A 27668-nucleotide genomic window follows, 5' to 3' on the forward strand; every position below is an offset into this window, starting at 1 on the left:
CTGCGCAGCTTTTGACGCTCGCCAATGTCGATGTTATGAGACGTATTTTGTAAGGTACCTCGGCTCTACATTTGTTTGCCGAGCGGGTGGGTTACACAAGCTGTGCTCGGGCAAATAACTGAGGGCGTCACAGCTTCACTTCGGCTGGTTTTAAAGAATAGAATACACTGTCTGCTAGTCAGCTTGCATTAGCTGACACATAATGTTTCCAGCTAGCAGATACTCAAGTAAAGGTACGTCGGCTAAATGCTAGTTAGCTAATCTATCGAGAGTTTGCTGTGCTCACTCTACCAACAGTGTTGTCAGTTGTCGCTACACGACGTGAATGATTTTTTTCAGCCTGTTAGAAAGAGTCAAATGCGGAATATTTTTTCTTGTGCCTAACTTTGTTTGTAGGGTTTCTATGAATGCTAACGGTCCGGCAGGTTCATTTATGGTAGCATAAAGCTAAAATGTAGGTTAAAGTTGAACCAATATATAGGTCACTTGAACTGTGTCCTTGTACTGGGTTATATTCAATTTACGCCTTTTCAGAAATGTACTGATGTTGTAAGTAACGTGTCATTATGAAAGTTACCTACGCGGTTTTGTTAAATTGAAAGGATGTTATTCGCAGCCTTGAACTTTGAATTTAGCTCTGCTGTACACATACAACTCTGCTAGTTAGCATGTTGCTACTGCTGCAACTTTCAGTGTCACAGCTGCTTGGTATTTCCTCCACAGTAGTCATTAGAAGAGCTTTTGACTATCTCTGTTATGAGACGTGTGTGACGTTTTCAGAAGTCCTTTTGTCGTATTTGCCACCTGTCGAAATCTGCAAGGTTTTATTGGTCATAATTTCAGCTCATTTAGTCCGCGTTTTGCTATTTGGAAATGAGATCAGGCTCAAATAAACTAGGGCACATTGTCCAAATGGGAAACAGTCAAATGCCCACACGTTTGAACTGGTCTTGACTGGGAGCTGTTCTCTTTTGCAGCCCATAGGTGTATCAGGGCACTGAAGACGGTACAGACAGAGCATGCTGCCCCTCAGCTGTACACAACACTACACAGACGAACATGCTCTTCTGGGTCAACACCTCGTATCACAACACACTATACCATCCACCCTCGGGATAAAGATCCAAGATGGGAAGGTAAGGCTAAGATTTATCCAGAGTTCCTGTAAATATTGTATCAACCTTGATCCAGACGCAATTTTGATGCTCTAAACCTGGAGATTTAACTATTGATAGTCAAATAACTTAATGGTGTTTTAAATTTAATCACCTTTTTCCAACTTCACTCAACATCTGCTCAGTGTCAGTGAGTATGTGTACATATGTGGCTATTATGAGTGTTACCATGTTTCTGTCCATATGTGGGATGTGATTACATGGACTCAATACACCAGTGTGATTTTAACATTGTCCAAGCTGTCCTGACTGTCTGTGCAGGAGTGTATTTCACACTTTCATTGTTTAACTTCTGTACTGATTTACAGGTGATATCTGTATCAGACTTGGGAATGTGCTTATGACGTTTTTTTATCCACTATTTATTTAAATTCAGATTTTTTTCCCTAATGTACTACCTCATGCCAACAAAAGTGAGTACACCTGTGACCACTGAAACAAAAATGATTACACCTGTGACTTCCAAAGATGGGATCATCATGATCAGGCTACTGAACATAAGCCAAAACACAGTTGCAGCAATGGTTAGGAGTTACTGGAAGACCCATACTACCAATATCAGAAGACACACTGGCCGGCCTTGATGGTACACACAAATTGCTATTTACACAGCCTTGCATTGAAAAGAAAAGTAGCAAAGAAGCCTGATGAATACTGGCACCACCACCATCAATTTGTTTGGATTAGATGGAGTCCAGCGTGTTTGGCGTGGACCTGGTCAGGACTATCCCAGTGACTGCACAGTGCTGATGGTGAAACTTGGAAGTGGGCGTGTGCTGATATAGGGCTGCATGATTGCCAAAGGTGTAAGAGAGATGACATTAATAGATGGCACTATGAATGCAAGTTTGTATACCCAAATACTGAATGAAAAGATTTAATTCAATTCAGTTTATTTTATTTATATAGCACTAAATCAAAACAGAAGTTATCTCAGGGCCCTTTTCACATAGAACAGGTCTAGACTGTTCTCTTTATTTTACAGAGACCCAATATTCCCCGTGAGCAAGCATTCGACACCAGTGGCAAGGAAAAACTCCCCTTTAATGGGAAGAAACCTCAAGCAGAACCGGGCTCTGGGTGGGCGGCCGTCTGCCTTGACTGGTTGGGTTGAGAGAGAAAGAAGGGAGAGAAGACACAGAGAAGCACAACAACAATAATAATAATAGAAATATGATTTAATAATAACAATGACAGGCATGGGCGTCAAGCAGGACCACGTCAGCACAGCATCCCCGCAGCCACGGTCCACAGAAGCCCGCTGTCCGTAACTAGGGGGTCCATGACCCTGATCCAAAGGAACCTATGAGACAAGAAAGTAGTAACATGCATTAGTGGTAAATGAATGTGCACAGATCATAGACTGTATAAAAATACAGATGGAGAGGGGGAGGAGGAGAGAGGAGCTCAGCGCGTCATGGGAAGTCCCCGGCATAACTAGGGGCATAACTAGGGGCTGGTCCAAGGCAAGCTTTAACCTGAGCCCTAACTATAAGCGTTACCAAAAAGAAAAGTTTTAAGCCTACTCTTAAACGTAGAGAGGGTGTCTGCCCCCCAGACCAAATCTGAAAGATGGTTCCACAGGAGAGGAGCCTGATAGCTTAAGGCTCTGCCTACCATTCTACTTTTGGAGACTCTAGGAACCACAGATAAGCCTTCATTCTGGGACTAGGAGGTCTTCCAGATATGAAAATAATACTCACAGTCTCAAGAAGGTTGGCTTAAGAGGAATTTTCCAATATGACAATCCCAAATACACAGCAAAATCACACAAGAGTTTTTAAAGAAGGAAAAAGTGAAAACTATGACCTGGCCTAGTATGTCCCCTGACTTGAATCCAATAGAATACCTTTCGAGTATTTGAAAGCGGAAAATAGAGCAACAAAATCCCTCCAGCAAAGAGCAGCTGAAAAGAATCATGTGTGAAGAATGGCAGAACATTTCTCCACAAGACTGGTATCATCCATGACCAGGAGGATCCAATCTATCATCACAAATAAAGGCATTAGGTTATACCAAATATTGAAAAATAAAAGAATGGAGTCTCAGTAATTAAGGCTGTATTTACTTTTGTTGCAGTTTGTTCTTAAATATGGACCTTTCATAACAGTTTAATTAGTCAAACATTCTGTTTTTTTATGTTAATTGGCTTAATTCTTCTTCGGTTTTGTCTAAAAACAAATACAATTGTAATAAATGGACAGGATTCGTAATCACTTAACATTTTAGTGATACTGACTAGAAGTGTACTCACTTTTGTTGTATACTTTAGTACAGCTTACACTGCAGTAGGTCTGCATTAAAAATAGTAAAGCAATTTAGATATGGTTGACAGCTGAATAGGTCTTCATTAAGAGCTTATATCCTGCATCACTGATTTCCTTTGCTGATGTCCTTTATTTTGTAGTGTTCTATAGTATTTTGCACAATCATAGTAGAAAGAAGATTGTTAATGCAGATCTGTTACGGCAGGAAAATTGGACAGAGTTGATACAATCTTTTAAACCCCAGAATGAGAAAGATGCCAAAGTCACAGGGCTGCTTCTGTGGCTATAATCTTTTTTTCTATCGTTTCAAACCCTATTGAGTTTTTTCTCTGCTATCAAATAGATGTTATTGTTGCTTACTTTATGGTAGACTTTTGGGTAACATTTCAGTTTATCAAAGTGTTATCTCTGTCTGTTGAATTCTGCTGTGAAATTCAGGTTGTGAGGAGAAAAACAGATCACATAGTTATCGTTTGCGTGGCTCTACGGTGATCTGATCTGAATGTGGTGCTCCTCTCTTTCATGCATCATGTATGTCTCCCTAAATATTTCTTCCTTATCTTTTGATCCTTTCCCAGGGATCGAAATGGAGAGGTTTGCAGATGAGGCAGATGTGGTAATAGTTGGTGGGGGCCCTGCCGGCCTCTCAGCAGCCATTCGTCTGAAGCAGCTAGCCAACGAACAGGAGAAGGAGCTGCGAGTGTGCCTGGTGGAGAAGGCTTCTCAGATCGGAGCGCACACCCTGTCAGGAGCCTGTCTGGAGCCCAGCGCCCTCAATGAACTATTTCCCGATTGGAAGGAACGAGGGGTGAGAGACTTAATTCTAAAATCAATTGAAGCGAGCACTCGATATCACAAGCAGGTTCACCATTTTCCCAGTATTTTTTTTTTCTCTCCACCCCCGCCATCTTGAGCACGTTCGAAGAAAGAAAAAAAACATTTCAAAGAAGACACAGCGTAGCTAGTTGGCGAGCTTACCAGTAGCCTGCATTACTTTTAGAGACACCGTGGTCACTGCCAGAGTCGGAGATGATGGAGAAACAGAAATGAAAAATCCTCCTCCCTCCCTCAAGTCACTGGTGTGGCAACATTTTGCCTTCCCCGTGAGCTATATAAAAAACGAACGTGTTGTTGACAAAAATGTAAATGGCAATTGTCCGTGCATAATAAAAAGTCAAAATAGTTAATAGCGTCGTACATTTATTATTCAGTCATTAGACATTAGTTAAAGCTCTTAACTGTTCAAAGAATTTGAAAAATATGGCGATTCTTAAGTCTCTTAAACACATTATTCTATCAAAGTCCATTTATATATTACAGTGCTTTGTTAAGCATGCCAGTATCCTCTACAAGGTTTTCTTACTATCAAGAGCTTTGACTGGCAGCTGCTGTTGTTTGATATGAAGAGTGCACATTGCAGTTAAAAGAAGAGCCACTAGATGGCAGAAAGGTATTTTACAACAACAGTTTCCTCACCTGAAAAAAGTCACCAGAATTAGAATTGTCTCCTTTTTTTCGATAGTGTGATTTCACCACTCAATTGGGAACAAACTTCACATGTTATTGTTATTATTATATTTTAAATAAATGTATTTATATTTGACCATATGGCCTTAATGTGCTACTTTCCAAAAAAAAACAATACGGCTGTTAAATCACAGGTAGCCTAGCTTTTTAAAGAAGAATTTAAAAATGTAAATGAGAGTTGTCAGGGCATAAAACCAACGATCTGTTGATCTTTACAAATCAAGACTCAGTAGTCTAACAATGGCATAGCCGTCAGTGCTGAAAAAAAGTTTAAATCGAATTGCGACCTTAAAATCGAAAGTCAAATCGAATCGTGGATTTAGAGAATCGAGACACCCCTATTTATAACAGATACACATACTGTACATAGTGTTTTATTATACAGTTTATTCATCAACATTTGCATACACCTACACTGGACTGGGTATTTGTATGAATATGCATGTATTTATGTTAATATTAGAAAATGTAGATTTGAATGTTAATTTATTCATTCACAAACACAAATCCCCATGAAGTCAAACTCTCCACAGCAGAATAAAAACACTCTTTGTGCTCTTACCTCAGGCACCTCTGAACACCCCGGTGACTGAAGATATATTCAGCATTTTAACAAAGAAACACAGAATTCCTGTCCCCATGTTGCCAGGTAAAAGCCTCTTTTTTATTCTATTTGAGTAAAAATGATATCATGCTCCGTCACTTTATAAGCAACACTATCGGCCTGATAGGTTGATAACAGATGCTGCCCCAGAGCAATATAATACTGGGTGTCATAGTGCTGTTTAATATATCCATGGTTTCAGTCAGAGATTTGAAGTGTATCTCCAACCATTACTATGTGATGTTTACGATTGGGAGGGAAGTAGCTCAAAGCAGGTTAGAGTGTGGGGGGAATTAAAACTGACACAAAGGATTTACCCTCCTTCCTGTGGATGTTAAGCTGTGTACGCTATATAATGAGCAGTGTGTATCTGATCTTTTACTAGAGAACGTGTTTTGAATTAAAAACAAGCTTGTAAGTTTAAGGAAATGTCACAATGCCACCAAAACTCCAAATGTAGGAAATTTGCCATTGGTTCCAGTTGATTGACAATTTTTTGACAAACACTTGACCACAACTATACTGTTTTGGGTTTGCTGACATTATCAATGGCTAGAAACAGCAGTATGTACATATGTGCATTATATTTGCATTAATTGTATTTTTAAGCATGACTTCCCATTAGTAAGAGATGATTACTGACAATGAGGTTAAAATGTTTATTGTTTTAGGCACATACTATCTTGACAAAAAGTTGTAATGCCTTTTTCTTGGCATAACATTAGTTTGTGGGTTTTGTCATCCAGTTGAAAGATTGTTTCTTAAATGTTAAAGTAAATGTTTCTCACTGCTTGTAGTCTTCTGAAAAAAATTTAGGATTTTGGTTCATTTAAAGTTGACTTGACTTCACCTGATCAGGTCTACCCATGAATAACCATGGTAACTACATTGTGAGGCTGGGGAACTTTGTGCGCTGGCTGGGGGAGCAGGCGGAGGAGCTTGGAGTAGAGCTGTACCCTGGTTACGCTGCATCTGAGGTAAGACCACCTTCAAATTTCTTTCATGTGCTGTGCTGTTCGACAACTTGTTTCATGTGTTTTGCCCCCCATGCAATGAAATTAAGTTGGTAGGATGACCGTGGCTCGACCATGTGCATGAAACACAGTGTCTCAAATGCCACAGGTTTGATTTTTGCATAGCCTGGGAGGTTAAAATCTTTAGGATTTGTGCTGTTGTTTCTAAAAATTGCACTGAATGTCCCATTTCTGAACATTACTGCACTGCTTACACCACTGGTCTGAGTTAGAGGAACCCAGGAAGAATAATGGGAAGACATGTTATTTGTTTTTAACCTAATATTTCTGTCTTACAGTGTCTGAAAAACAATGTGATGAACAAAATACTTTCCCAAAACAGAAAACTTGTTTTCTTAACCTACAGGTTTTCCATATGATGATTATTTTTCAGACACCATACATTATTTTCAATAGACATGTAACTGCCTAATTTTCAGTTCACATACATATTACTTGAACAGCTGATCAATGTATTTGATCCATTATTATTGGCTGATGTTGGCTGATCATAGTCATACCTGTATCATTGGACATGTGGATTTTTATGCCAAAAAATTATATAACCCAGTAATCATAATTACAGTGCCACATTTTGTACTTGTTCAGTCAATTTAATTTAACGTGTACAGTTCCCACTCAGCTTCAAGTATTCACCTTTACTCGTATTACTTTTGTTTCATGAAGGTTTTGTTCCATGAAGATGGAAGTGTCAAAGGAATTGCCACCAATGATGTAGGCATCGCTAAGGATGGTTCGCCGAAGGTACAGTTAAACATTCATATAATAATAATGCCCAACTGTAGTACTTTTGCACCTATTTAATGGAAATTTGAAATACAATATGTTTTATACAGTATGTAAGATAGACATGAATAGACTGAATACATTTTTGATAGAATATACATGAGAAAGAAACCGATAGGCACATTAGCCCTTTGTCAAGGCATCACAATTACCATCTAATTTCTATTAACTGACCTCTTTTATACATAATACACAGATATATGTATTGTATCAGATTTGAAAGGTTTTCATTATCCGTTCAAGGCTCAGCTTTTAAGAAAATGTGTATATTATCGTACAATGATGAATCATATTACAGTGCATGTTGTAGGTCTGTGCATTATATTCAGTTGCTTATTATTCATGAACTATTACAGTATATTCATGTGTCCTCTTTTCCTCTCTTGCTTCAGGATGTTTTCGAGAGGGGAATGGAGCTCCATGCTAAAGTCACATTGTTTGGAGAGGGCTGTCATGGCCATTTGGCCAAGCAGCTTTACAAGCAGTTCAACCTGCGTGAGAACTGTGAACCCCAGACCTACGCCATTGGCCTGAAGGAGGTAGATAACATGTACCGCCCACATGTAGCTAATGCTGGAGAGAGACTCTGTATGTGGCCTAAATTTTGTTCCTCCCTTAATCTGGTTTGACTGATCATTCCTAATGAGTAAAGTCCATTCTGTGGAGACTGATAAAAGTGGTTGCTTTAATGATGTGTCTGCACTGGGGGTTCAATATTGTGGACGCAGTTAAACAACGTAATTTTAATCACAATAGGAAACACAAATGCAATTACTCGCACTCTACAATCATGTTTATCTTCGTGATTAAGACAAACAGGGTTTATGGCAAAAGGTCTGAAAGCTGCCAGCAAAATCTACTAAAACATGGTGTATAGGGTTACCATAGTAACCCTGTAGTAACCTTAAAGCAACTCTCAGTTAAATCTGTGTTTACCCAGCTGCCTGAGGTTAGTCGCTGGCCCACACTGTTCAGAGACTTGAGTCTATAGCGGTAGTTCAATACACGTCATCAACCATATACTTTGGGGTCCAAAAGTCTGAGACCACCTATATTTTCATGTAAACCTGGAAATAAACAGAAAGTTTAAGGATTCAGAAACATTTAAAAACACAAGAAATATTAAACAAGATTCTGCACTATTTCTAGGTCAGCAATCAAATTTAAGCAAATTTGTGGCATTGACCAACTTAACTCCTTTGAACAAAAGGTAAGATTTCCTTGAGTGGAACTCCTCCATTGAAGCACATGTTCAGATGACACTCAGGTGGATTTGATCTATGGGATTTGATCGATATGAAACATGGCATCAGGACTAAGTGAAAGTGTCAGAAGTCAAATTGTGCCTCTAAGCAAAGAGGGGCTTTCTCAGTATCAAATCATGGTTAGACCAAAGGTTTCTAAGAGGGGAATGCATGGAACTCAAAAACACTTTGCAGAAACTGGATCAGTTGTATCCGAAGCACGATCAAGCAGACCAAACATGACCATACCATCAGAAGATCAATACATCAAGCTTAGTTCCCTGAGAGGTAGAAAAGCAATTCAATCACAGATACAGAATTTGCTAAATAAAGAACGCAAGATTTCAATCAGCAAAAGCACTGTCAAAAGAAGGCAGTCTTGTAGTGGTCTCAGAGGACAAGTAGTAGTTTCTAAAACACTTCTCAGAAGGGGAAATGAGGCTAAATGCTTGTGGTGGGCTCAGAAATACTAGCAATTCACAGTGGATGACTGGAAAAAATTACTGGTGAACCCAAGTTCGAGATTTATGGCAGTAACAGAAGGATGTATGTAAGGAGACGAATAGGAGAGAGAATGATAACGCAGTGTATTAAACTAACAGTGAAACATGGTGGTTGTAGAGAAGGATTCATACTGCAGCAGGATAATGTCCAAAACACACCTCAAAGCTTTGCAACAACTGCTTAAAGACCAAAGAAGACCATGGAGTCCTGACTGTCTTGGATTTTCCTCTATAGTCACCTGACCTCCACCCCATTGAACATTATGGGGGCAGTTGATGACTGAGAAAGCCAAGTGTGCTGCTGCATCCTAAGAATCTCTTTGGAACATTGTTGGATTATGCTGGGATAACATGAGTCATCAGGTTGAGTCATCATGCACTCGAGCCGGCATGGCTTGAGTCATTAAAGCCAAAGGGGGACATACCAAATACTAAGATATTCTGAAATTCATGTACATTTTTCAAAGACTTTTCACTCAAATTGTTAAGCTGATATTACCATTTGTAATTGAAAAAATTGCATTACATTCAAAACAAATGCAAAATAGAAGTATCTTGATTAAATACATGTTAAGTTTCTGCAAAACAAACTTCTCATCCGTGATAGAAACACATACTTGCATTTTCCTACCACAAATGACTGGAATTAAAGAAATCCGCTGCTCGTTAATAACTTTTGTCCCCCTTTTTTTTTAGCTGTGGACGATTGATGAGAAGAAGTGGAGACCAGGCAGAGTGGAGCATTCTGTGGGCTGGCCCCTGAACAGGAACACATACGGTGGCTCCTTCCTGTATCACCTGAATGAAGGAGAGCCGCTGGTGGCCTTGGGCTTTGTGGTGAGTGGCTTCATATACATTGTGACACTGATACAAACAGATGTTACCGCTGCTGGATGTGACGCATGCAGTAAATAGCCTTAGGATAATTTCTGAGCTTCTGAATAAATAGTCAAGCCTTGGGCAGTTTATTGTCTCTTCCAGGCGTAAGCGTAATCTTTCTGCAGCTAATCTCGCATACTACTGGACCCATCAGTCCAGTAGTATTTTTTTAATGGACATTTATGACTATACGCTCAAGGACTTCTCATTGTTGCGGTGATTTACAATTTTTGAAAATCCTATTTTATGCCGACATTGACTGCTTTCTCTTCACTCCTCTTAACCAGCCGGTAGGGGCCACATGTTATCAACAACTGCTTCAGTTTGGAACCTTTTTTCTGCTAGGGACAGTCAATCATGCCTTGTTGCCAAGTTAGAACAGTCAGTGCCAAATTTCGGTACCTTGAGAATGGGTTGTGTTGTGAATAAATATTGATAAGATTCCTCATGAGCCTATCGTAAAGCTTAGAGTTTCGTTTTTTCAGCAGTACTCGCCATTTTATGATATGTGTTACGACATAGCAAAAGGCATTCCCGGCAATCGGCTAGGCTAAAAGCGAGGCTAATCTAGTCTGTTGCTGGCCACATTTTGGCCTTTTGTCGTGGCTCAAAAACTGACATCCACAGAAAAGTTTGGTGTCATCTTGAACTGGAGCATCTGCAGATTAATTCCATACCTGATATGTTATGATCCACTTAAGTTACGCACGATATGAGATGAATAAATACCTGTTTTTTTTTTAATCTTCTACGCCATCTTGACTACACAACACTTTTCTTTTTCCGTCTTGAACTTGTCTGGAACAATTCAGATTTAACCAGCAAAAACTTATTCCACCTCAGGTTGGTCTAGACTACACCAACCCTTACCTGAGCCCCTTCAGAGAGTTCCAGCGCTGGAAGCATCATCCCTTTGTCGCACCTACTTTGGAGGGAGGCAACAGGATTGCTTATGGAGCCAGGGCCCTGAACGAGGGAGGAATGCAGGTATGTGTACAGTACACATTTTCATCATCAGTGAAGACAATTGTATAATTGTAAAGCAAAGTTATCAAACACAATTTACAAGATAAAACTGCAAGCAGTGAAAAGCTTTTGATGTATTTATGTAAATGTCAAAAGATTGAGTGTGAGTGCCGCTGTGTCACAGGGGATATCACAAGATCTACTTCAGTCTATGCCTGACTCTATTAAACTACCCAATGTCCCTACAGAGATTGTTTAAATTTATTCTAACTCTCATGTTTAATTAAAGCCATTAGCAGAATTTAAATTTTAGAATCTAATTAATTCAGCAACAAATCAAAGTTGTTACATCAGAATGACAACAGAAATGAGCAACTAATCAACTTCATTTAAATGTTTTCAGTACTACTGATACGTTAATGTGTATTTGGTTTATTTATTGGATACATCAAATATGTTTGTGAGCCTGTGAAGTGGTGGGTTAGATTTTTCTAAACTGTTTTGTGTTCTGGTGTTTTCTAAGTCTGCCTTTTTTTTTTAAGAGTGCGTTTTTATACAGAAAATTATACTATCACAAGAATAGATAACATCCTTTAATCTGTCAGATACGCCATATCACCTCTTTAGCAGTACTTTCTTCAAATGACAAAATTCACAGCCAGGCAGTATAGACTGTTTTAACTATATAATACATTTTAACACACTAATGAAATGCTATAACTCCTTTTTCATGAGTCATGCATATAACAGTTTTTGTTGATACACACTCACCACATGTTTTTTTATTTATTTATTTAAATGAATATATAATGCGCCTTATGATATAATGTGGTAATTGTTATAATATCCAGAAATAGTGGATTTATGGACATACTGGACATACATCACACTGAACAGTGATGAAAGTTTTGATATCCAGTCAGAAGTTGAAGGTCTGAGAAGTTAGAACATGCATGAACTCTCTCCATGAACTCTCTTTCTCTCCAGTCTATCCCAAAGTTGACTTTCCCTGGAGGGCTGCTGATTGGCTGCAGTCCTGGTTTCATGAACGTCCCAAAGATCAAAGGCACCCACACAGCTATGAAGAGTGGCATGCTGGCTGCTGAGGCCATTTTTCCCAAAGTCACAGCAGAGAGCCTGGATTCAGAGACGGCAGGTACAGAATTTCAGACCCATAATAACGATGACAGTAGCTGGTTTGTATATCAGTTACTCCAGGACGGTTCATATCTCATTAAAGTTCAGAAACCACGATGAATAGAGTGTAGACAGAATAATATTAACTTTTCATGGGGAAATGATTTTAACTCTGAAGGCACATAATCACAAACAGTGAGACAAATTTGGGTCCTATCAGGTTGAATGTCATGTGGCAACGTTTATCGGCCATAAAAGGTCAGATAATACGAGTTAAGAGTTTTGAAAGGTGCAAAGGAGACACACACTTTGTGCTCAGACTGTAGATGCATAAACCAAAAGGAGTCAATAAAAATGTCAGTGGGAATAGTCTTGAGAATCATGCCAAAGCTTTTGGGAGAGAGAGGCTGTTTTGAGAAGTAGCAGGCACAAGTTGAACCTAATTAAAAGGGACATGATATTGAGCTGAAGCACACAATACAGTGCCAAGGATTGACAAATACATCCAGTTGTCATCAGAATATGATCCACCTTTTGTAGCACAAGTACTTTTTCATTTAGGTGTTTACAGCACTTTTAATAAGAATGTAATATTTAAATGCAAATTGTCTCTACGACTGACATGAAATACATACTAATAGTAAATTCTGAAAGGGTCAGTGCGTTTAAATTACTCACTCATGGTATTGTACAGTGCAGATAGTTTCAGCTCAACTCCAGGGTTTGAAATTATCCAAAACTTGTGCCACCATCCCAATTTGATTGAGGTCAGTGCAATTAAATCTGTGTTGAACAAAAAATATAAAAATTAAATTTGAAAAACTCAACACTGTGTCTCACTAGAAACAAAGTCCTAGTTATAAAAGGGATAGTCCACTGACCTAACTGAACTATTTTTATAGGGATCACTACTCTGGTAGAAAGATTTTGTTGACGTCAGTCTTTTGTTTTATTCTTTATTTAGCAAGGTCAGATTTAATCAGGCTGTTTGCTTAACATGAGCACAAAAGTAAACATGACAACAGCAGAGCTGAGGAGAAATTACAATATCAAACATTAATCCTCCCAGGACTCCACATACCTGAGTATGCTGAGATGTTGAAGGAGTCGTGGGTGTGGAAAGAGCTGCACTCGGTGAGAAACATCAGGCCATCCTTCCACAATTACTTTGGCCTGTACGGTGGCATGGTCTATACTGGGATCTTCTACTGGGTCTTCAGAGGAAAGGAGCCATGGACGCTCAAACACTGTGGTGAGTATCAGGGAGCAGAATTATCTTACAGCTTGCTGTGCAATAATCAAAGCAAAGATGGAAAAAAAGTAATCATGCATTACTACTAAGCTCCTTGTTTGATAGGCTCACTGTTAATGAGAGTAAAGAGGCAGTGAAGTGAAGGATAGAAGTTTTTTTGCATGCTGAAATGTGTCCTTTTCTGTATTTTTTTCAACTTCATTGCAAAGACCCTGATTTCACATATTGATAGTGTTCACACTAACAAAGACAGTCATGCAGTATAAAAAGAATAAGAATATTGCATTAGGAGAAATCAGTGTGGTGCCCATTATCTCAGCTGAATGTAGAAAAAATATGACATGTACAGTGTACAGTGTCATTGTGGTTAGCTGTGCTGCTGCAGATAGAGTAACAGCACAACGCCAGCGGTTTCCCTTTAGGTGAAGTATGAGGTCATCTTATCTCAGCAGAGAAAATCAACATTTCGTAACCAGCTGTGCTCAATCTGTCCCAGGCCTTGATTCAGACCAGCTCAAACCAGCTAAAGATTGCACACCGATTGAGTATCCAAAGCCTGACGGCAAGATAAGCTTCGACCTGCTCTCCTCTGTGGCTCTGAGCGGCACCAACCACGAGGGGGACCAGCCTGCCCATCTAACCCTAAAGAATGACAGCATCCCGGTCGATAGGAACCTGGCCATATACGATGGTCCTGAGCAACGCTTCTGCCCTGCAGGTAATGCCATCAGCTCTTCTGAAGAACATCCCCCCCAAACAATCTCTCAGGGTGTAGATAACAGTTAAGAAGCAACAGAAATTCTTCTTTGACAAGGCTCATAAACAAACAAATAATGCAAATTTAAAAGCACATTTAAAAACACAGGCACACATGTAAAATAGGACCAAAACCTTTTAAAACTACAATTTACAAGAATAGCATTAAACAGGTACAGTGTACAGTGAGTGATAATCGCAGAGAGAATAAAAGATTTTTGTAGTTTGTATGTTTTTCCAGGCCAGAGGGACTTTGTAGCATCAACCTGAAGGCAACAACTGGAAGGATTTGTGGAGGGGGTGAAAGGGATCCTGCTTGATCAGAGTGGCTTTCCTGATCACTGACCGGGTGGACAGTTCAGATAGGAGAGTTTGGGGTGAACCAATTATTTTGCCAGCCTGATCAGATATGAGGGAGAGTTTTCTTTGTATTTGTTGGTAAGGGCGTTGTACCAGGATGAAATGTTGAAGGTGATTATACATTAAATTAGTGTCCAGTAAACCAGGGTTAAAATGTCCTTGCTGACATTAAAAGTCCTGAGCTTCCTCAGCAGGTGGAGGCGCTGCTGGGCTTTCTTGTACACAGAGTCATTTTTCTGGGAAAAGGACAAGGAGGTGTCTATCTCTGTCCCCAAGGTATTTAAATGATTGTACTTGTTCTACCAGCTGGCCTTCAGTACTAAGGGGTTGGAAAAGAGGTGGTTGTTGTAAGTCTGGTTTCTCCTTGGTCTAAGTGATGTTCAGCTTGAGGGAGCTTTCCCAAAATGTCTGGACCAGGTTGTTTACTTCCCAATGGTATTCAGACAAAGCATTGGTGCCTGTCAGTCAGTCATTCCTTCACTGCTGCAGGAGATGTTGTTGGTGTAAACAGAGAAGAGAATGAGGGATAAAACGCAGCCTTGGGGGAGCCCTGTGTTTAAAATAAACGTACTGGATTTAAAACCATTTAAAGCACCTGGCTCCGACACAAGCACTGTCGGGTTGACCCGAAGCTCCACTAGGCAGTGCAGTAGGGTGTTTGTGTGTACGGTATTAAAAGCAGAAGAGAAGTCCATGAATAAAATCCTAGTGTGGGGTTGTGTTGAGTACAGGTGTCTGGCCACAGTGTCTGAAAGGGTTAGACTTGCATCCTCCACCCTGCGTTTTGCCTTGTAGGCAAACTGGAGTGGATCCAGTCTCTCTGCCACCATGCTGGAGAGGTGTTCACACACTACTCTATCCATGCATTTACACAGCATCGGTGTCAAGGCAACTGGCCTGTAGTCGTTCAGGTCCTTAGTGTATGTCTTTTTAGGGATGATATTATCAGTGGCCAAACTCACAGAATGACATCAGGGTCAGAACGACCAAGAGGAGGACGGGGTTTTGAGTTAAATGCATCAGGAATGTTGGCGTAACACAAGTCCAGTATATTCTGCATTCGAGTTGATGTATATCGCTCCAGATTAGGCAAATGTGTGGTGATGTCGCATCTGTTAAAATCCCCCAGTAGCAATAATCATTTTTTCTCCTTACAGTTGAATTGTGTTCATAGTTTCACACCATAAATGTAGTTACTAGTCAGTTAGGGCTTATAATCAGTGGTCTCATGCACTCAGGAGTTGTGTAAAATCAGTTTAACTCAGTATCCTGCAATATTTAAGAGTTCTGCAGCGTGAAATCAAATCTAATCTAAGTAGAGTTGATATGATTGGTCAGTTACTCAATGAACGGAAAATTAATCTGCAACAACTTTGATAATCGATTCACCTTTAAAGTCATTTTTCAAACAAAAATGTCGAACAGTATCTGTGTGAAGATTTCCAGCATTTTTTTGTTTTTCATGATAGTAAACTGATATATTTTGTTTTTTGGACTGTTCATTGGACAAAACAAGTAATCTGAATACATCGACTTGTACTGCAAAGCATTTTTCACCATTTTCTGATGCCTTAAAAGACCACATGTAATGGAAATATGCAGTATAGTTGCAGCCCTAAATCTAATCTAATCACTGTCATTTAAGTTACACTTGATAATGTTGTCTGAGCTTGTTGCTGAAATTCATATTCTGGTGTTCATACCTACTGGTATTCATATTCATATTAATTCATATTCATACCAGAATATGAATTAGGTTCCAGTAAATAGGGCCTCAATTAACAACGACACCTTTTCTCTGTCAATTATTTTTCCAATTAATCGTTTGGTCCCTAAAAATGAAAAGAAATCTGCATTTTGCTTCTTTTGTCCAACAGTCAGACAAAAGACTGATTGAAGTCTTTTGAAGACAGTGATTGAGAGAAAATGAAATAGTAATTTAGTCTGATTATCAAGCAGCAATGATTGTTTCTCAGAATCATTTCTGACAGGTTTTGTTTTGTTCTCAACCCCAGTGAAACACAACTTGAGGAGTAAACACCCCAGTTTTTTAATTAACCACTCCAAACAAAAGCATTACATTAGATTTTGACTGATTTTTGCTGAACTGAATCAACAGTTTTTCCAGGAATTTGTAAATGTGATTGCAGACAAAAGCAGCAGACTGAAACCTGTTATAGTCTCTAAACTTCAGAGGATATAACATTTCCTTTTCAGTCTTAAGGAATAGTTCAGTTTTTCAACCCTGACCTTTTTAAAACTGTCATTTATAACTGCTAATAGTGCGTCATAGCTTTTGCTGTGAAATATGTCCACTAGATCCTATAAAACCAGCTACATCTTGAACTATTGTCATCGAAATGCCGTTTAAAGAACAGTTACATAATCTAAAACCTTACAAATCACCAAAAGCTCCCTCTGATTACCGAACATGATTAGTCCAAACATGTCTTTTCAGGAGGGAGGCATATTGGATTTTCTAAAAACTTCCACAACAACTCCACCATCTCTGGTTGCTGTGAGCAATATCCATCAAGTCTACATCTCAGTTTTAAAACAAAATGCAATGCGGCTTTTAAAAACCAGAAAGCTCACAGTGTAGTCAGAAGATGCTGCAAAAGAAGTTTAGTCAATCAGATCAATTGTAACAGAAAACCAGCAAAACCTGACAGAAAGCTTTTGTTCAGCTGAACAGACAGAAATGTCTGACTACACTGTGATTCTAATTTTATTTACTTTTACTGTACAGAGAAAAAGAAATGGCCATTGAAGTTTCAGGGTATCTCACAGTGTCATCATAAAATGTTGCAATACAGGTAGTTCTGCAAAAGCCAATACATTGCACACAGTTATCTGACACATCATACTATCTTTAGAGAAAATATAGCCCTGAAATGACAGAATTGCTTTGCAGTAAGTAAAGAACTGATTACACAATATGTATTTTTTTGAATTATGAGGTGATTTGTTTCACATAAATTCTGTAAACTTGTGTATCTGAGTAAAGTTGAAGCCTTTTTAACAAACAGCAACATAGTTGAAATGTAAAGCCAGACTAGCTTTGTCCCCTCTGTGCCAGACGGATAAATAAGGTATCATACAAGAGCCTATGATGAAATATTTCTGCATTGATTAATTGTCCCATCCCCCAGTGGTAAACTCTCTTACATGTTCTTCTTTTCATATCTTATCACAACACAAAATCTGGCACAAAGTTTATAGAAATATCTCATATCTCCTGGTTTTCTGTTTCTTAACTCCTTTTTTTTCTCAACATCGTCCCTCCCAGGTGTGTACGAGTACGTTCCCGTGGAAACAGGAGATGGGATGCGGTTGCAGATTAACGCTCAGAACTGTGTCCACTGTAAGACCTGCGACATCAAAGACCCGAGCCAGAACATCAACTGGGTCGTGCCTGAGGGTGGCGGTGGACCAGCTTACAACGGGATGTGAACGTGTCTGCCTTTTTCTACCTTTTGTCTTGAAAGATCACCGTAAAGACATATTCAGGGTTACTTGGCCAGTGACCGGCAAATGTGCCTACCCATAGAGCTGTTTTTGGGGTATTAAAAAAAATTATCTGCAAAAGTAGGTTTTCAAAACTGAAAACAAATCTGGCTTTTCTCATAGAAGTGATTTCTTACAATCAGGTTAAAATGCTATACAGGAATTATGAACCCCATGTAAAATACTGGACCATAAAAAAACTGACATAAAGTAGAAGTCAAATTTCACAGATTTGTAGCCTTTGCTTCACTGCTATAATATATTTAATATGGGCATTGAACATAGTTTGAGTAAAGCGGCTCTATCTGTTTTAAAAATAACTACTTGACCAACTGTAATACTTAATATATTTCCTTCAAAAATTGTAATTGAACAAGCAAGTCAGCTGTTCTTAAATTAAGGTTTATTTCAGCATTATTGCAGGTATATGACAGCCTTTGATCCACACAGTATTGTACATAATATCACAACAATGAATAAAGAACACATGACTGTTATCCTTTTCAATTTATTGACCCCTGTAAAAAAAAAAAAAAAACAAAAACATAAAAACAAACGGATGTACTAAATGTGTTCGAGGGCAATGTATCAACATGAAGTGGTACAACATACACAACTTTGTTTTTTTCTGAACGGCGTCAAAATCCCAGAACAAAGACCAGTGTTAACCCAGTATTTCAACACTTAAAACTATTCATTTTGGGTGAAGACTCTTGTCAGAATGAAGACAGGCCGAAAGCTTACAACCGTTATTCCCTTGTAAAGAATACATAAAAGTGAGAAATGTTCCAGGTGGAAAACATGAAAGAACCTGCAAAAACACCAAAAACACAGTACAATTTTCACCTGGGTACAGACTCCAAATCTGATTTTAAGTGCAGCTTCCCATGTAGAGATGACTTCATATATTGATAAATGACACTAACGATTCAATGCATCCTCAGGTGAAATGTTCACGCGAACATTTTGGCATAGATTTTCTTCTCTTTCTCCTTCTCCTCCTGGACTTTAAGCTGGACTCTCTTCATCTCGTTGCTGATAGCTGTGAAAAGAAAACAGTTTCAATAAAAAGCTCAATAAGTAGATCAATTGAACACATTTGGTTATAGTTACAGTTTGCACTAAATAAATCTTCACATACATCATGTCAGGTGCTAATGTGTCCACTCATACATTACATTTTGTCTGTCCTTCTGCTCACTGTTAAATTCACTTTAAAAACAGCCTCCTGCTGGAGAAGAGCATGAAGCATACTGACAGCTCTTATCTCTTAGCCGGCAGCCAATAAACTGCAGCTTAAAAATCAAAAGAGCAGTGCAACACTGTCAAAAAAAGCAGAGAGGTGCTCCAGATTTGCCGAGAGCCCGATTCCCACCCAGTACACTCCAGCTTTCATGTATGGGAGGGATGCACTGACTTCAAATGGTTCGTCTTAACATCCAGTGGAGGCGTAATCTCAACAACTGGCAAGCAGACTTACCAATAGTTAAAGGACCAGTGTGTAGAATTTGGTGGCATCTAGCATTGAGGTTGCAGATTGCGACCGACTGAATACCCCCTCCCCTCAACCCTTCCCTTCCAAGCATGGAAGAGAACCTACGGTGGCCGTGAAAGGCCCTCTCTAGAGTCAGTGTTTGGTTTGTCCGTTCTGGGCTACTGTAGAAACATGGCAGGCTCCGTGGAAGAGAAAAAAAAAATTGGGACAGAATAATTTACTACAATATCTTTTTCAGTCAGCTATATGGGATTTCAGCTACTGGTCGCTGAAAGTGTTAAATTAACAGAGCATACAGAGCAGTGCTGTTACCGTGTGTTTGTTGTTTCCATAATCATCAGTGTTTAGAAAGTCGGTCTGGTTGTTTTAGTCTGATATTCTTAAATATTAGATTCAGAGTTGATTAATTTGCATTTTAAGATATCTTGGAAAGTGATATTTTGGCTCTATGCTATTCATATATGAGTGCAGTTTTGAGTCTGTAAAGTAATGTTTGTTCATTGCAGAATGTTATAATAAAGGATTTGGCTGGTGATTTTCTGTATTTTTATTATCTTCAACAAAGCTCATGTGCAAAGCCAAAACCAATGAACTGATCTACCTACAAGTAGTGTGTGTATCCATCCAAATCAGCCTGATATATCTTACTCCTCTGTGCTGTATACCTCTCTTAAAAACATGTCAATGACCCACACTGCTGCACTGGTTACAGTGGTTGGTTTAGAAACGGCTCCAAAGACTAATAACAGCGATCACATTTTCAGTTCCTTGTACAGCAGACGTCGCTGTGCATGCACAGGAACACGGTTCTGTTTGCTTGTTGTGCTACTTAACACGACCTCTTGACTTTGTGCGACATTATAAATTTCTCTAGTGAAGGCTCACTGACATTTTTTTTTTTTTTTTTTTAAATTGTGTTTGGACAACAACAGCAGGGGAATAAAGATACATCAGGCATTGGATACATACACCACACTTAGGTAGATCAATTAACTGTTGGTTTGGCTCTGAACATGATAAGAATAGAAAATCACCAGGCTTTAACCTTTAAGAGTATTTTCACCCACTCTGACAATGAGTAGAACACCAGCAGTCTGTCATTCATAACCCTTCGTTCCAATAACCTGTTGAGACCTGGCGGTGCTATTTATGAATAGGTAATCATATCTTAAGTATTGATTTAACATCATTGCATGGTTAATGTAACAGAGTGGTTAACAAAATGAGTGTCATCACACTCTTGATGTTAAGGTCACACTGTCTCCCAAGGCAGATTATGTGACTACACCCTGACTGAGTCATTATTGTCCTGCGTTTGACCTTTCATGAATAACTAAACTGATTGTTACTCAATTTCCTCCATAAAGTTCAATTAGGAGGAACAACAAATATTATAGAGAAGAATGCCGACCACTTTTTCCTGCATTTTTCTTCACAAGCTTGCGTGACAAGTCTAAATAATACATGTGAATATGCATATGTGAATATGCGTATGTAAATATGCAATGACGTGCTAAATATGCAAATGCGGGAGAAGACAGAAAACATTTTGTTCTCGGCGTGGTAACAATTAATAGCAAGACTCAGTAAAAACAGAGAAGAGGAGAAGAAGGCTCACCTTTGTCTTCTGGAGCTACTCCCTGAGCTTTCTTCAGATCGGTCTGTAAAAATAAAAACAATATGATGAGTCGAACGTACCTCAGACTATTAAAAATACTAAATGAATGCACCTGGATTTTGTCCTCTTAATGTTCAATGAAATCTAAAGATAATACATGTGTGCATTTTGAACTGTTGTGGTGTTGTACAGTATCTGACACAGAAGGTCTTTGATATTTTCACATCTAAACAGTCACTTAAAAGACGGTGATGCTTTTGTGGACGTTACCATGGCTTTGCTGTATTCCTTTAACCCCTGCCAGGCCTGGGCCCTCCGGAAAAGAGCCTTGGTGTTGGCTTGGTCCAGCTCCAGAGCCTGTCAAACAAAACAGAAATACAAATATGTTTTTTTAAGCTGTAGTAAATTCTCAGCGATAAAGCAAATAAACATATTTCCCAAAAATACCAAACTGTTCCTTTAATTCAAATGATGAAAACAAAAGATTACAGGGTGTGTCTTGGGCTTTGGGAAACAGCGATCGACATTTTTTCGACATTTTCTGAGATTTTATAGACCAAACAATTAATCAATTAATCTAGAAAACAATCGACGGACGAATCAATAATGAAAATAACTGTTAGTTGTGGTCAAACTTTACCTCGTTGCAGCTGTCCACAGCTTCCTGCCACAGCTGCATCTTCAGATTGCACGCTGCTGTGTTGAGGAAGCAGCTGATGGCAGTGGGCTCCAGCTTCTTCTGCACATCCTCCTCCAGCTGATCTCCGCTCTCCGCCAAATACCTACAAACGTACGAATCAGACTCATCGGGCCTCACGCAAGAAGCGCTGGTGCAAACAGATTCCTTCTTAAAATGCATGAATTTTCTCTTTGGTAAGAATGAAATTTACGAGAGTCAAGAATAGATCATCTCTGCCCTTCTTCACTGAGGAGAACTTGTTTGACTTACAATTATAATGTCCTAATCTGAATTCATTTTGACTTTAAATATGATACTGAAATGAACAAAAATATAATATATAAAAACAAACAAACTTAATGCAAAACGTATAGTCTGTTTACCATATTTTCATCATCATGGCTGCCAATTTACTGAAAGGATTTTTTTAGATTATATGATTTTTATGGCCATATTTTGGCGCAGCAACTTCTACATTTCAGTAAGAAACTTCTCTCACTGCATCAGCTACCTCCGTCTCTCTGCAGGTCTGTGTCCAGTATCATCTGCAGCTGACAGTTAATATTCTCCTCTAATATCTCTGTGACTGTCACATGACCGCCTCCCATCACGGAGCGCTTTGCTTTAGAAAGACATTTTTTTAGCATCTAACTTCACGTCAAATCATTCCCTCTTTATTTCTCTCACAGTGCAGAGCTGCTCTGATATGTTAGCTGGATTCATATTTTCATTTTCACGAATCCAATGTAGGATTTGTGTAAGAAGAAATAGAAGAGACAAATAAGTAAACATTCATCCACCGGGCCCGTAGTTAGTGATGGAATTGGATTCTGATGAGCAGTGATTGATGCCACTGAAAAAAATGTGGCCATGTGCTATTAAATCTGAACTGAATAACTTGAGTCCTGTAAGGATTATTGTGCCTGAAGTCTTGTGATAATGTCACTCCATCGAGCTGCTGCTGAAGACTTACAGACGTGTCTCTAAGTGCCAAATGAAGGTCATCTGCAACACTCACTGTTACTGTAGATATCTGTTGGTTGCCTTCTTTACAGACATTGTACACCGGCTAGTAAAAAAAGTCTTTTTTTTTTTTAACTTTTTCTCCAGTTTCTTTCTTTATGAACTTAATCTATAATACAAGTGTTCTGACACAGCCAAGCATCTGCTGATGAAATCCATGTTATATGGTTGAAAAGCTTCAGAAAAAGTAATTAAGTGAACTTTGCGTCAAGATGGTTTTTCCAATAAGTGTCTTTTGAATTCCCTACTGAGAGAAACGCTTCATTCAACAGAGAATCTGGCACAAAAGCTAGTGTACTTACCTATTTATTACTGTTAAAATCATTTCTGCGATGTATTTCTGAACAGGGCTTAAAGTGCTTTTCCCAAACATTTGGACAAGTGTGTTATATTTATTACACAAAAGTTACAATTAAATCAAAATAAAATCATTTTGAACTTTAAATGGCCGAAGATGAGGCTGATCCACCACAGACGAGTGTAATATTTATAAAAATGATTGATTGTAGAAGTAAACCACACAGACACGGTGCTGTTATACCTTACCTGAGGGCTTTGCTATATTTTTTGACTGCAGTTTTCCAGTCTTGACTCTTAAAAAGGTTGTTCCCGATATTCTTCACATCCTCAGCCACAGACAGAACTTTGTCAACCTGAAAGCAAGTACAGATGAAAATGTCAAGTCCATTTCCTTTATATTGAAAACATGACTGCTGGCATGAAAAATAAAAAAACTAATTAAGTTTCTTTTTCTAATTTTCGTAGTTTTGACCATCATTTCTATGGGTTATGATATCACTGTACTCACAGTAGAGACCCTGCTAAAATAAAGTCTACTGGGCAAGAAAGTTAATCATTCAGACAGGTTGTAAACAAACAAGAAGTCTAGTCAGATTATCTAAACAACTTCATTACAAAGTGAAATGGAGTGCGACTACACCCGAAATGTTTGTTATACATTTAGGGGACAGCTGTTTCCTCCTTCCTCCAGTGTTTGCCAGGCTGAACACGTCCCAGATCTTGATATTGAAATTGTTATTAATATTCTCGTCTGACTTTGGTTGAGACGACAAACAAGCCCATTTCCCAAAACGGAAGAGTATTCCTTTAGCCGAGGCCCGCAGAGCATGGTAACTGATGTTATCTGCCGGAGTTCAGCCGCGTCCTTGAAGATCAAAGACTTCACTGATACTTACATCTTTAAAGTCGATGTCGGAGTCCTCGGGGAAGTCTGGGTGGGTGTCTCCTGACCCGTCGCTTGGTGCAACACCCCAGCTGTCCCCGTCCTTATGCTCACCGCAGTCTGCTATGACACATGGCTGAAAAGGTAGACATGAGCAGAAATAAAATGCATTGGTCCAAGAACTTTTGTACGTCAAATGCCGCAATTTTTCATGAATATATCATGGCAAGTGTGTAATTATGATGTGTTGTCTGGGTTATGATTTCTACCACATTAGTTTTTCATGTTTTTTTTTCATTTATGAATCCTATTGTTTATTTGTTTTACAATAAAAGATCATTTTCTCACATAACCATAAGAACGTCTATAAGTTTCTAGCTAAAAGATGAACAATTGAAGACTAATTTCAAAGGCTATTTAACATATTTTTGGTAAGACTGTGAGACAGCTTTCTTAAATTGTAAATGTCTTATTTGGGAATAAAACTCTTGTTTTTGAAGACTTTTACCTTTTCAGGAGTGTCATCCGTAGTATCAATGGACTCCAGCATTTTTACTACACCCATCCCCTTCAATACTTGTCCAAAGACCACGTGTTTGCCGTCTAAGTGCGGCGTGGGAACAGTAGTGATGAAGAACTGTGAGCCGTTGGTGTCTGGCCCGGCGTTGGCCATACTTAGCAGACCCACTTTGTCATGCTACAAAGGAAAGAAAAGGAATCATTACAACAGAGAATGAATGGCAGAGGTGGTGCAAATGAATAAGAAAGAAAATACAAAAGAAGTGAACAGGTTAATTTAACATTTCAATATAATAAAAAAATCTTCTCCCCTCTGCCTTTATTAGATTAGAGGGAGTCTGGAAGTACTGGGAAAGAGAGATGGATAATGCCACAAGGGTTCCAGTATACTCTTAAGCAAAATGAGCCACTACAGGACATTCTGGAGGAACTATATGTTTTTGATTACATATCTGGTCCCCCTTAGTTTAGACTACAAGCAATGGCTTACATGATGGATGAAGAAAGCAAGCAATGTTCTAGTTGTAACATTTTCTAGCTGCGGGACAAGATAAGCAGATTGTTGTTGTAAATGGTTCACCTTGTAGTGGAAGTTTTCATCTTCAAACTTCTCCCCGTAGATGCTCTCGCCCCCGGTGCCATTATGGTTGGAGAAGTCACCTCCTTGGATCATGAACTTTTTGATAACTGCCGAAAACAAATGAATAGCCAAATTACTTTTCCAGATCAACCAGAATGAATATTAGTATCGCTTTAGGCTCCCTGAACTCAAAAGGCTTGATTAACCTGTTAAAATCAAGTTACTTACTTTGCATTTTAAATTAAATTCTGTCTGAGTGTTGAAAATCATATTTTGCAGTCTGGTCTGTTCAGTCCTATGTTCATGTGCTGTAACAGTCTTTAAGTTGTTGTTACTGTGTATTATGTTAACATGAATAAACACCCAATTTCCATTACAGTGCAATAATCTATCAAACTGACGTTTTAAATATCAGCTAATATTCTTCCATGTGTATGTTCAGGTGCAGCTCAGTCCTTCTGTTTGCAGCCTGCAGACCTCCAACTTACAAAATAGTTGGTGAAGGGAACCTATTGGCAAAGTCCGGGTTAGTTTGCTTAAACCACAAAGACATTTGTGTAAAATTTAGCCATACAAGCAATTTCAGTTTTATTTGCTAATGATTTGGGACTAACTGTTCAAATACATTTTATATTCAAAGCCTTTCAAATCTACTGTTGGTGGACTCGCTCACTGTATTTGTTGTCCTGTCAGTAATTTCAACACAGGTGTGTACGTGTGTGTGTACTAAAACTGTCCTTCCAAACTGAAATATCACGTTATATGCAGACGTCAGCACTATTTACTTCTGTGGAACGGGCATCCTTTGAAGTGCAGCGGTTTCCCAGTCGATTGGCCAATGCCTTTCTCTCCAGTGCAGAGGGCCCGGAAGTTTTCAGCAGTCTTAGGAGTGATATCAGCAAACAGCTCCAGAACTATTCGGCCAGCTGTGGACAGACAACAGTTTGGTTTACTGCATGTTCAGTCACAGATTTAAAACACCTTGTAGTCTTCCTGAGAACAGATGTGTTTACTTTCAACATAAACAATATTAATTATGTTAAAGGACTATTTTTAAAGTCTGTCTTAAAACAACAGTCTGGTGCCCAAATTAAGACAAAAAAAAGGTTTTTCTTGCTATCATCATTAGAAGATCCCCTCATAACGCACTTAAAATGCAAGTGATGGGGCCAAAATCTGGTGTGTCCAGTTATTTTTTGCAAAAATGTATTTAAAAGATTATCTGAAGCTTCAGCCATCGAAATGAGTCAAATAAAGTGGATATCTTTCAACATTACAGCGCTTTTAGTGCTAAAGTCCCTCTTTTTTTGACGATACTTCCACCGCAGCACATCAGAGAAACACTGTCCAAGGAAACAGAAAGAGGGAATTTGATGTTAAAAAGACTGTAAATGTGGCAGATATCCACTTGATATGACTAACTCAGACTGCTGAAGCCTCATATAAACTTTTAAATGTGTGGACACAGGACTCACACAAGATTTTAGTCCCCATCATTTACATTGAAAGCACATTTTAAGGGGATCTTTTAATAGATATGAACAGGAGGAATGATCAGTGTTCATATGGACACCTGACTGCTGTTTTAAGACAGACTTGAAAATTGTGTAGGGAATTCTCATTATGAGGAACAGGATATTTAGGTATTCTGAAAACATTGTGAATAACCTGATAGAGTTTAATATAATCCAATTCAAACAGGTCTTGTCAAACCACAATAAATTACCGTGATGCCTTGACTGTGAGGATTTAATTTTGTTAGCTGCGAACAATTAAAGGGATTTAACGAACAAGATTAACGTTACATGAACTGATATTAAGAGCCCCACACATCTGATTAACAACCAACCACTGTCACTGACTATAAAAGCTAGATAACAGTGGTATAACCACAAAGTTACGGACGGCTAATGTTAAATTAATACAGCTTACAAGACAAAACAACCACACGTGGTTCCTGTACTGTCAAGATTAGAGACAAGCTCTGGGTAAATTAGCATTTACCCAGCTCAAATCGGGCTCACAAAAAACATTAGCAAGCTACTACAAACACAAACACCGATATTTTACCAAACTGGCTTATTTCTAAATGATAAAATCTCTGGAAGCTGGTGAATGAACCAGTTTCTAGTGAACCAGGGTGGTGCTAAGCTAACCAGGCTAACGGTTAAACTGGCCCTTAGGTTAAATAGATGTTAGCTGGCATTTAAATAAAAAAAATGTCCTGACCTCTTCCTCCATCAATGTCTACATCAAGGAAGACACGAGGGTTTTTAGGATTTGAAGGCTTGTCAGACGGTGTTGGGTGAGACATTTTAAGGACAAGGCGATTTAAGACACTTGTTTTAGCTAAGCTAGCTAAACCCGGCCGCCGGCAACTAGAGCAGGTTCAACGGCTAAAAATGGGAATGACAGAAGTTCCGGTCAGAAACTTCAAAGTAAAACTATCGATAAGAACGTTATATTACAAGTTAACGATATAAATATAACGGTTAAATATACATATATATATAAATATATTAATTGAAATTTCAACAGACTAGAAATAAATAATACATTAGTGTTGGGTTTTTT

General features: G+C 38.8%; 2 protein-coding genes across 2 annotated transcripts; one reads left to right on the forward strand and one right to left on the reverse strand.

Moving 5' to 3' along the window:
* On the forward strand, positions 1-18494 carry etfdh (electron transfer flavoprotein dehydrogenase). Its single transcript, XM_042418558.1, has 13 exons — positions 1-233; positions 978-1136; positions 4021-4250; positions 5537-5618; positions 6432-6550; positions 7274-7351; positions 7786-7932; positions 9837-9977; positions 10863-11006; positions 11973-12141; positions 13192-13374; positions 13871-14092; positions 17780-18494. The coding sequence occupies exons 1-13, from the start codon at positions 203-205 to the stop codon at positions 17941-17943; spliced, it is 1869 nt and encodes a 622-aa protein (XP_042274492.1). The 5' UTR covers positions 1-202; the 3' UTR covers positions 17944-18494.
* On the reverse strand, positions 18384-27505 carry ppid (peptidylprolyl isomerase D). The gene is made up of 10 exons (XM_042418560.1): positions 27324-27505; positions 25880-26020; positions 25095-25201; positions 24504-24692; positions 24009-24131; positions 23359-23465; positions 21751-21892; positions 21381-21467; positions 21111-21153; positions 18384-19039 (listed from the first exon to the last, which is right to left on the reverse strand). Exons 1-10 carry the CDS (start codon positions 27406-27408, stop codon positions 18951-18953), a joined length of 1113 nt encoding a protein of 370 aa, XP_042274494.1. The 5' UTR covers positions 27409-27505; the 3' UTR covers positions 18384-18950.
* Between the last annotated feature and the right edge of the window lie 163 nt (positions 27506-27668).

The sequence above is a fragment of the Thunnus maccoyii genome, chromosome 8 (genome assembly GCF_910596095.1).
Source record: "Thunnus maccoyii chromosome 8, fThuMac1.1, whole genome shotgun sequence".
NCBI lineage: Eukaryota > Metazoa > Chordata > Actinopteri > Scombriformes > Scombridae > Thunnus > Thunnus maccoyii.

What these genes read in the sequence shown, in the direction of transcription:
- etfdh (XM_042418558.1), top strand. Translation starts at nt 203, where the DNA reads ATGTTTCCAGCTAGCAGATACTCAAGTAAAG. An exon ending in TCCTGTCCCCATGTTGCCAG is followed by an intron (nt 5,619 to 6,431) that starts GTAAAAGCCTCT and finishes TCACCTGATCAG; the next exon opens with GTCTACCCATGAATAACCAT. An exon ending in GCAACGCTTCTGCCCTGCAG is followed by an intron (nt 14,093 to 17,779) that starts GTAATGCCATCA and finishes CGTCCCTCCCAG; the next exon opens with GTGTGTACGAGTACGTTCCC.
- ppid (XM_042418560.1), bottom strand. Translation starts at nt 27,408, where the DNA reads ATGTCTCACCCAACACCGTCTGACAAGCCTTCAAATCCTAAAAACCCT. An exon ending in ATGAAAACTTCCACTACAAG is followed by an intron (nt 24,693 to 25,094) that starts GTGAACCATTTA and finishes TTTCCTTTGTAG; the next exon opens with CATGACAAAGTGGGTCTGCT. An exon ending in CTGTGGACAGCTGCAACGAG is followed by an intron (nt 21,468 to 21,750) that starts GTAAAGTTTGAC and finishes TTTGTTTGACAG; the next exon opens with GCTCTGGAGCTGGACCAAGC.